This window comes from Vitis vinifera, chromosome 13 (assembly GCF_030704535.1).
Source record: "Vitis vinifera cultivar Pinot Noir 40024 chromosome 13, ASM3070453v1".
NCBI classification, from domain to species: domain Eukaryota; kingdom Viridiplantae; phylum Streptophyta; class Magnoliopsida; order Vitales; family Vitaceae; genus Vitis; species Vitis vinifera.
Window position 1 is genome coordinate 6,437,546 of NC_081817.1, and position 10,975 is coordinate 6,448,520.

The 10,975-nt window shown below is 34.8% G+C and overlaps 1 protein-coding gene across 1 annotated transcript; it reads left to right on the forward strand.

Moving 5' to 3' along the window:
* The first annotated feature begins 3,326 nt into the window (after nucleotides 1-3,326).
* Nucleotides 3,327-10,513, forward strand: LOC100266754 (glycerol-3-phosphate dehydrogenase SDP6, mitochondrial). The gene is made up of 7 exons (XM_002273183.4): nucleotides 3,327-3,784; nucleotides 5,771-6,244; nucleotides 7,601-7,932; nucleotides 8,724-8,884; nucleotides 9,149-9,407; nucleotides 9,851-10,149; nucleotides 10,246-10,513. Coding segments are annotated over exons 1-7 (1,890 nt in total). The 5' UTR covers nucleotides 3,327-3,420; the 3' UTR covers nucleotides 10,247-10,513.
* The last annotated feature ends 462 nt before the right edge of the window (nucleotides 10,514-10,975 follow it).

Here is a 10,975-nt window from a genome sequence, read left to right on the forward strand (position 1 = left end):
ATCATAAATGCTCTTCTCTCTCTCTTCGCCCCGCTTGCCACGTGACCCAATGAGCGCAAAAAGTAAATCTCAGTTTCAAAAAGCCCAATTATTTTTAACCTGCCCATTTTGCTCGGGCAAAATAGACAAGTTAAAAAGGAGGGCATTGTAGGGACTCCTCCCCACACGTGGCACACATCTCCTAATGACGCGTGACACACATTATCATCCGGGTTAACCTCATCCGGATTTCACCAAGAGTACACGTGGCGTGCTTCTCCTATCCGGACTACCTCAAGGAGAGGCACACGACACTCATAAGCATGACATCCGGACGACTTCCACAAATACATCCGGATGACCAACATAGGCCTTCCGGATACGTTTGTCCAGATCATTGACTAAAGTAAGCAAGTCTTACACGTTATCACAACAGTCTGCCATGGCCCACATCTCGCCATTTGCAGAGTGAAATGACAAGATGAAGTGACAACAAGTCACTTCCCACGATCACCTACCATGATCTCTGTCAGCCGCCCATAGGGTGATGATGGCCCTGCCACCACCTAGTGTCCATCATGACAACACAAAATATCTCCTCACCATTTAAGAGGGGAACAAAGTTTCTGATACTATATATACGAACCTTCACACAAAGAGGAAGGTAAGCTTGCTATACCTAGTAAAAGGCCAACTGATTTATCTCTCTCTAACCATGGCTGACAAAACCATCGGAGGGTGCGTCCGAACACCCTGTCCGGACGCCTTTTGCAGGTAGAACGACTGAATCAAGAATCTATATTGGTTGAGATCGTGCGTCCATCCATTTGGCAACTACGTAGATTACCAGGGACGTGAGGCCTCAACAGATCTAAGTGACTTTGTGGCTCAATTTTGAAAATAATTGCCTAATGTTTTCAGATAAATTTTTAGTTTCAACAAAATTATAAACGTTAAGCTAGTTTTTGAATAAACCATAGATTCTTTCAAGATACACTTGTCTTTTCTTTTTATTTTCTTGGTTAATACCTAAAACTTAATTTGATTTAAACTATTAACAGACTTATCCATAGTTTATTATCATTAAAATATGCTTAGGAGAACCCTTGGGTTAACACCAATTATGCTCAACCCAAATCGATAAAAAATCGTGTTGAGTTTGAGTCATGTTAGCTAATCGTATCAAACGTTGTCATCCTTAGTCATAACTTTTCTTTATTAAGGTCATGTGACAATTATCTATTTGGTAAGGATAGATACATATGTAGAAGGCTTAATCGGAAAGATGAAGGGTAAAAGGTGAACTTAAAGATACATCAAATCAAAATACATCAAATCAAAATACATGAAACACCAAATATTTTAGAATTACATTGCAAAGTTTGAAATATGGAAACATACTCTTCCCTTCTTTCTAACCCTTAATCATGGACTCCACATTTTTTAACCTCATTTATTCACATTTTGAAGGAAAGATATTGATGCTTTTATTTAAATTAAATTTTTATTCAATGCAAAATTTTAAAAATGTTAATAATAAAATGCTATTTCCTTTCATTTATTTTTCTCCTTCATATTGTAATTTATTTTTTTTCAAAAAAGTTATTAAACATGTTATTAATACCTTTTAGAAAACAAATAGTAGTAAAAGAAAAACAAATACTAATATATATTTTATTTTCTTAAAATGTCATTTTCCTTTTCAATTAAATGAAGAAAATGTAATTAAAACTATGATTTAATGTGAAGCTATAAATTATAATCCATAAATGCACTATTTATTTACATCTAATTTCCTCATTCATGTGATAACAAAAAAAAAAAGATAAAAATGGCAAAATGACTACAATGTAGAAATAGAAATGGAAAATATATTAATTATTAAAATTATTTGAAGAAAGTTGAATGGGCATGATAGGACACACACGTTTTAAGAAATTTTATCTCATTTAATTTTTTAACAAAATTATGAAATCTCTTAAATATTTAATATTATTTAAAGTTAAATACCTCCTCTTAATTTATTTCATATTATCCTATTTATCTTCCATATTATTACCAAACCCGTATAAAACCCCTAAAAACAGGATTATGGTATTACATTTTATTCTATTCAATTTTCGAATTTTGTGTCAAAATGACTCATTTGACCATGATTCTCATATCATCTTTTTACAAAAATAAAGTTTTAATTGATAATTGAAATTTCAGTTTAAAAATAAAATCTTAATTGATAATTGAAATTTCAGTTTAAAAATAAAATCTTAATTGATAATTGAAGTTTTATGTTAAAAAATCAAGTCACAATTAACAATTAAGATTTCATTTTTTAATTGAATTAATTGATAATTAAAATTTTAATTTAAATTTAATCCTTTTAAACAATAAACTTCACAAAATGATTAAATTTAATTTCTTTTCCTATAAAAGGGTTATTTTTGCCCAAAACTCTCAATTTTCAATACAAATCTTATTTGTACCACGTTGTAGGCGACTAAAGGAGTTTATTATTATTATTATTATAATAAAATAAAAATAAAAATTGCGAGGATGGGATGAAGTCAGCTTTGACTTTCGGAAAGGCGAAAAGAATAAAAAACTTGAGGGTTTCACGGAAGAATTTATTAAGAAAGAGATGATAGTAATTAAATTGTCGGGTGGTGGTGAGTCAAGACTCACGAGCCGTGTAACTTTCTGTGCGTGTTGAGAGGTGACACGTGGATCCACCGACTCGGGCTTCAATTTTGGAATGCCCCCATTTACCTAAAACGCCCTCCAAGGTTGAATAAAGAAAATTTCTAGTGGAATTACGGTTTTACCTTAATTAAAATTTGTATTTAAATTAAAAAAATATTATTATTTTCATAAGAAAAGGAAAATGGAATCTTTTGATTCGAAGATTGGAGGGCAGATAAAAAGCATGGTGATAAAAAGGCTGCCCATGGATGAAATAAGAATAGAATAGGGGCAGCCTTTTGATTCAAGTTGGGATTTTTGGTATCTCTACCCCTCTCTTGAAATTTATATATAGGAAAATAAAATATAATTAAATTATTTAATTTTTATATAAAATATAAAATAAATAAAATATTTTAAAATATATATAAGGATAATTTATTAATTTTAAATAAATATACTCTTTTTTTTCCTATTATTTGTTTTCTTTCTAATTTTAAAGCCAAAAATTGTTTTTTTTTTCCCTAGTGAGGGCAGTCCAATGCGGGTGACGACCTCATTGAATGAACTTACGAATAGGGGCATCTTAGTAATTGTATTGATTTCCATGTCTGAAAAAGGGCAACGGACAAGTATGTCCATACATTGGGAGGGACATTTTAGTAAATCAATAACTTTCAACCATCTTTCCGATTCCCAACGCATCCTTTGAGTAACAGAATCGCCCATACTTTTCCCTGTTCTCTGCAACACCAGATCACATCCATGGCCACCACCTCCACTCGCCTGAGGCGACTCGGAACAGTCGCTGCCGCCGTCGCGCTCTCCGCCGGCGTCACCCTCCGAGATCCTCCTATCTCCTCCAGCGACCGAGGCGGTCCCTCGCTCGATGCCGTCCGCCGGAAAATCGCTGACTCCAACGGTGTCGTTCCTTCCAGAGCCGTGCAGGAGTCGGCACTGATCGGCTCTAGCGCTGTCAATCCTCTCGACATCCTCGTCGTAGGCGGAGGCGCCACCGGTTGCGGCGTGGCGCTGGACGCTGCCACGAGAGGGCTTCGTGTCGGGCTTGTGGAGAGGGAGGACTTCTCTTCTGGAACTTCTTCAAGGTCCACCAAGTTACTTCATGGAGGTCTGTGTTTGAATTTATCCATTTCAAGAATTGCATTTTGCTTAGTATTTGTATTGGTATTTTTATTTTCTTGATTAGGGTGTTGATACGAGTAGGAGACTCGTCAATTTAGTTGGTTTACTTTTAACCTTTGTTTGAATGCCGAGAAAATGTAGGATATCGTAAGGAATTAAAATTTGAATTCTTTATTTGCCTTATTTTGGAACGCGAGGGAGCATAGTGTAATTGTTTTTTTTTTCTTTTTGGGGGTTGGATCAAAGCAACATAAAAATAAGATTTCTATAGTCAATAAGATATAGGTTAGGATTTAAAATAAATTTCTTGTTGTAGCTTTGAATTTTTAATTTGTGAATTCAAGTTCACCAGTTCCGGTTCAGTTTTTTGGTTGCTAAATTAGATTCACTAGAGTGGAAGTTTTTGTTTAATACTGTCCACGATAAGAAGGAAAAAAAACTAGGCCTCCTTGGGCATCCTTTTTATTTTCATGTGTTTTTTCAGTAAGGAAATAGAACCTTAATGAGCGACAATATGGGATTCAGGATGATAACTCTGTTATTTAATTTGCCAGTTGGAGCTGTATTGGTTAATTATATCAGTCATTCTATTACTAACAAATGAATGTATGAGTTTAGTTCATTACAATTATTATTTATTTGTTTATTTCAGTGGGTTATGAGGATGAAGGATTCCCATTTGTAAAACATTTGACTAATGGCTGGCTGTGTGCGTTTTTTTTTTTTTTTGGTTGATATTGGTATATTTGGTTGACCATGTAGTGGTTGCTTGCTTAGGGTTGTAGACAGGATGACTTGAGATGGCATTTGGATTGATGCACATGATATCTTAGTTTTATACTTTTTTTTTATCATTTCTATTGATGAAGGGTTAATAAATCTGACTGAGAGCAAAAGGATTGTTTGAGTATGGAAGGCTTTATGCTTGATATGGTGAAAACGATATCATGTGTCTGGTTACATACAGTGGTTTTTGACAAATAACTGATTCCTTAGATATTTTTGGAGGTACTCTTTGTTTCTAGATGCTTGTTTATCTGATTCAATTGTCATCATGCTAGTCGCTCAGAACTAGGATGTATGCTCCTTGTATGTGCAGTTTTTTCTTCGTTTTATGGACATTAACTATTTTGTACTTAAATGATACTTTTAATTTCTTTATTTACGAGACACATTGGTATTGTGTAACAAATTCTTTTAGTTTGTTTGATTTTTGTGTAAGCTTTTTTTAGTTGGCTACTGGGATTATCTCCCTGTGTTTAAGAGATTATCTTTTTGATAGGCAATAAGAAATATATATTATATTAACAAGCACCAAAAAATAGTGGTCCAAGGTGGTGTCTAAGAGATTATCTTGTTTCTCTAAATACATCATGTAACCATCATCAGAAGAATCTATGAGCTAGAGCTCATTAAGAAACTGTGATCTACAAATTGAAAATGTTGCAATATTCTTGATGGATGGGCCAGATTAGTTGGTACCTGTTTGTGCTGATTAATAGGTGAATTATACATAAAGGAGTCTACTGTTGAAGATATGTTCTTTAAAAGTTTAAAGAATTAAAAAGAAAATATCTGGGTTACCTGTTAAAAGTTTAAAGCGTTTAAAAGAAATCATCTGGGTTACCTTAACTTTTAACAATGTCACACTCATAACCATCTTGAAATTGTGGCCTTGTTGATATGGCTTAAAACTCTTCATGATACTATATGATAATTCTTCTTTCTTTATAAGATAAAAAATGGTTGAAGTAGATTTAACTCTGTTACTGAACCATTCTTGATATGCTATCAAGATTGCTTGGATGTCTCGCATCAACAGTGAAATGTTCAACTTGAATGAATAAAAAATTTATGAATATTTGCACAACTTGGTTATATTTTGTGCCAGTTTTTTTCTAGGTTTCCTCATGAAATTTTTTGTTTCATTAGTTTCTTTTCCTTTAGTTCTCATGTAAATTTATTTTGTTAGGGGTCCGGTACTTGGAGAAAGCTGTTTTTAATCTTGACTATGGACAACTAAAGCTGGTTTTCCATGCACTTGAGGAGCGCAAGCAGGTTATTGAGAATGCTCCTCACCTTTGTCAAGCTTTGCCATGCATGACGCCATGTTTTGACTGGTTTGAAGTTGTATACTACTGGATGGGCTTGAAATTATATGATCTGGTGGCAGGATCACGCCTGCTACATTTGTCCAGATATTATTCTGCACAAGAGTCTGTTGAACTCTTCCCCACTCTTGCAAGAAATGGTAAAGATAGAAGCTTGAGAGGCACAGTTGTGTACTATGATGGGCAGATGAATGACTCCCGACTTAATGTTGCGTTGGCATGCACTGCTGCATTAGCTGGTGCAGCTGTGCTTAACCATGCAGAAGTAGTATCACTTCTTATGGATGAGGTTAGCAACCAAATAATAGGTGCACGTATTCGAGACAATCTATCAGGTACAAGAAGCTTATCCATTCTATTCAACATGCTATTGTCATCCTTATACATTAATATTTAGGTATTGCATTTATTTTTTTCTTGCATGTCCCCATTAGATAATAAATCAACCAAATTTAAAGTGGGTATATCTAATTAATAATGGGCTCTCATTTCCTTGTTCTATGTGCATTGGAACATTGATTCTAATTAATGATATTCAAAGGTGCTGTATGATTGGGAGGGGCAGACAAAATTAAAGAAAAGAAAGAAAAGAAAAGCTAGCCACTTTAACAGATTGTCAAACTCTAAAGCCATTTATTGTTATCATATAAATAATTTACTGATGAAACACCTGTGACCTAGAAACTAATTGCACTCTTAACCTTGGTTAGCAAGTTAGTTTGCACGTATAAGTATAACACATGCCCAACTTGCCTAATATCCAGTAAAACAAATAACTCATCACACCTGTATTAAAAACACCCACAAGTTGACCATTGGTTTGCCCAAATAGAATATAAATCTCGCATGAGCCATTACGCCATACTCAACATCTGCACTGTATGTTGCTACTATAAATTATTTCTAACTTCTTCAAGCTACAAAATTAGTGCCAACAAAGGTACAGTATCCTGAGATGAATCTCATGTCTATGATGGACTAGCCTAATTAGCATCTGCAAAGCCCCCACTGTCATATGGCAATTTCTTTTCCAGTACAAAAGACTCTTCCTGGTGCATGCCTTCAAGTGCCCTAATCCCTGCTTGTGGCTTCTAAATGAAGAGAAGTGGGTGAATCCATATATGGACCAATAACACCCACTACACTAGTGTTAGCCGGTCTATGCAGTGATGGCTGCCCAAAATTTTCAGAGAGGTCCCACCACAATCACCCAGCCTAAGGTTCACCTCGATTGGTGTTAAATGTTTGTTGACATCCAAGTGGTCCTTCATTTTTTATTAGATCTTACACATTTCTTTTATCCATCTTTTTTCAGTGTTGAATGCTGTTTGTGTGCAACGTTTATACCTGCATTGTGTCTTTTTTCTTAGGCACCTTTTCAACATATTTATTATGGGTTTATTTAAAAAAAAAGAAGGAATTTATTCAATAAGGAAATCCATGTTACCCCTCTACTAAACCACCAAATTATGCTTTTGGTGACTTATTCAAACCCCACAATGCATTTTCCTTCTCCTGAATGTTACTGTTCAATAATGAATGGTTTACGTTTAACTGGACGGTGTACCCAGCTTAGCAGCCAGTAATAGGAATACAACTTCTGGACTCGTTTAAGTATTTGTCCTGCTGCTTAGGTAATTAAAATGATTGCTTCTACTTGTTATGTTTCTTAATTCTTGGCAAAATTACAGGCAAAGAGTTTGACACATATGCAAAAGTTGTTGTGAATGCTGCTGGGCCATTTTGTGACTCTGTCAGGAAAATGGCTGACAAAGAATCACAGCCAATGATCTGTCCTAGCAGTGGTGTACATATTGTTCTCCCTGATTACTATTCGCCTGAGGGAATGGGTCTCATTGTCCCCAAAACTAAGGATGGACGTGTAGTATTCATGTTACCATGGTTGGGAAGAACAGTTGCAGGCACTACTGATTCCAACACTAGCATCACAATGCTTCCAGAACCGCATGAGGATGAGATCCAATTTATACTCGATGCTATCAGTGATTACCTTAATGTTAAGGTTGGTTGATTTCTCTAACTAAATCTCTTGATTTTTATTACATGCTTTATCTTACTTTAGGAACTATATGCTACTGTATCATCAAGATTTTTGGAATTGCTCCACAATTTCATTTTGGATACCTTTTCTTGTGGTTGAACTCATATTTGAAGTCAAATTAGCTCATACTTCTGTTTCTGTCCATGAAGAGTGGTTTTGCTGCCTTATGGTTGAACTTCAACCCTGTAAATTTTTCTAGTCATTTCAGTTTGATTTTGTTTGTTGTGAACTTCTTTGCATTAGTATTTATGCTGCTGTAACCTTTAATGTAATATTTTTCTCCTACTCCAACATACTCACTCTTATCCTAGTCATCGTATGTATTCATGTGATGTGATTGTGTGTGTGGTTATTTCATTCATAGCTCAAATTTTGATCCAAGCAGCACTGTGAATTGTGTCATCAAGAATATTTAAGGTTGTCTTTTTTACATCCATAATCAGTAGACCAGCAGCCTCTATGAACTAGGAAATAACTAGTGATCCTCCAATATTTTTTCTGGAGGTTAATGTCATAATGCCTAAACTAGTAGACCAGTTTCCTTCCTTCCTTTCTTTTAATGTTGTTTAGAATCACCGTGTCTATGTTAGGTAGTCTTCTGTATGAATATAGACCTTTTTACTTTGATAGTTATATTCACCAGCATTTGGAAGTATTTAATGTTAGTAACTCAGTCTAGGTGTCTTTTTCTTTTCTTTTCCTTCTCTTATCCAGTCTGCTTGTGGAGTCTAAAGTATGCCGGGACAATTTAGGTACGGCGCACAGATGTTCTCTCTGCTTGGAGTGGCATTCGTCCACTGGCCGTGGATCCAAAGGCGAAAAGCACTGAGAGCATTTCCCGAGATCATGTTGTATGTGAAGATCATCCTGGGTTAGTCACAATCACAGGTGGAAAATGGACCACTTATCGGAGGTAAATTTTATCTTAGATGACCTGGAAATTGTCTATCAAACCATTTAGTAGATTTCATTCATTGTCAGGTGGAATAAGTTATCCAGCTAGGGAATTTTCCTCTTGGATGTTCTGAGGGTTTTAGCGCGCTCAATTAATGTGATTTAATAAGCTTATATTATATTTTTGAATCAACTTACATCTTAGGCTTCTGTAATCTATCAATCTATCCTCATTATGCTTGTTTTACATGCATGAGCATGTACTTACGAGAACCAGTTTCAGCATGGCAGAAGATGCAGTTGATGCAGCTATAAAGTCTGGAAAGCTGAGTCCGACCAATGAATGCTTGACAAATAACTTACACCTTTCTGGAAGTGAAGATTGGGATCCTGCTTCTTTTACAGTGCTTGCCCAACAATATGTGCGTATGAAGAGGAGCCACAGTGGTAAAGTTGTCCCAGGAGTAATGGACACTGCTGCAGCAAAGCATTTGTCTCATGCATATGGTACTATGGCTGATCGAGTGGCTGCTATAGCTCAGGTCTGTACATACACCGTGCTTGATTATGTAGTTGTGGCAATAACAAGATTTCTTTCATTTTTTTGAAACCTCGTTTCTTTATTTCTTTCAAAATGAAGTTTTACTCTTATGCCTGTGACACAGTTTTGAAGGTGGATATTTTGTATATTGCACTAGCTTTATTCCTTTTTTATTTTAATCTTGATCCTTTACAGCCTTATAATTTCTTAATTCATTTTGAACATAAATTTTCCTTTAGCTTGTGTCAAGTGCAAACCACCAGTATGTTCTGGGAACCATTCATTTAATCATGTTGGCTTGAATACATGGTATTCCAATTTAATCACGTTATCTACTAGTAATTCTTGCTCATTCTAAATACAAATTGTGAAAGTGAATATGTGAATTCAACTAATTGGATGGTTCTGATTGTAACATATTGAGTTCATTTTCTCTACACTCAGGATGAACATCTAGGGAAGCGGCTTGCCCATGGATACCCTTTTCTAGAGGCTGAAGTGGCATACTGTGCCCGTAATGAGTACTGTGAATCTGCTGTAGATTTCATTGCTAGGAGATCACGGCTTGCTTTTCTTGACACTGATGCAGCAAGCAGGGCTCTGCCACGCATAATTGGGATACTAGCAACGGAACACAATTGGGACCGCACAAGGAAGAAGAAAGAGTTGCAGAAGGCTAAAGAATTCTTGGAGACATTTAAGTCATCTAGAAACGCTCAGTTCTATGATGGGAAACACAAATAGTAAGTAGACAATACCTTTTACATTCATACTAACCATAACTAATTCTTTTGGAGTCCAATGACAATCATAGGTTTTATAATTATTCACTGTGTTAGGTTCATTAAAGTTGGATCTTCTGGGAGCTGGATTTATTCAATTCACATAATCAGTAGCAATACACCAAGATTTTATCTAGTGGAAGGGAGCTTCTGCTGTTGTTTTATAATTTTATTTATCGGGTTAGCACAACAGTGTACTCAATATTGTTATATCTTATACAATCTTCAAGGAGATGAGTGGTTTTCTTAAACCTTGCATACCCCAAATAATCTCTCCTTGTTCTTGATCGATTGTTGAACATTATGCAAGTTCTCTCGTTCTTTATACTCTCCCAATATGTTCCTTCTTTTCCTTTTAATTGTGTTTATGTTCTTGATAAATCATGACTCGGTTGCGAGATGAAATGGCTGTTGACATGAAGATTTTTAAATAGTTTTTAAAACAATTACTACTCATTTTTGTATCATATGGTTATGTTTGGTTCTGGAGAGTAACAAGGAAAGAAAAAAAAAAAAAATGGTTTTCTCATGTTTGAATTTATACATTTTTAAATTATATAATATTTATATAATAGAGGAAGAGAAGTGAAATGAGTTTGAAAAAACATATAAAAATAATTTATTAATTTTAAAAAAAAATTCCTTCTATTTTTTTCTTTATTTTCTTTTTCTTATATTTTTCTCAAAATTTTCGGGAATCAAACATAGCCTATATAAAAGTTATTATTATTTTTATTTTAGAAATAGAAAATATGAAGTACATCGAAATGAACATTTTAACACTCAA

What these genes read in the sequence shown, in the direction of transcription:
- LOC100266754 (XM_002273183.4), top strand. Translation starts at nt 3,421, where the DNA reads ATGGCCACCACCTCCACTCGCCTGAGGCGACTCGGAACAGTCGCTGCC. An exon ending in GTGATTACCTTAATGTTAAG is followed by an intron (nt 7,933 to 8,723) that starts GTTGGTTGATTT and finishes GGGACAATTTAG; the next exon opens with GTACGGCGCACAGATGTTCT. An exon ending in AAATGGACCACTTATCGGAG is followed by an intron (nt 8,885 to 9,148) that starts GTAAATTTTATC and finishes AACCAGTTTCAG; the next exon opens with CATGGCAGAAGATGCAGTTG.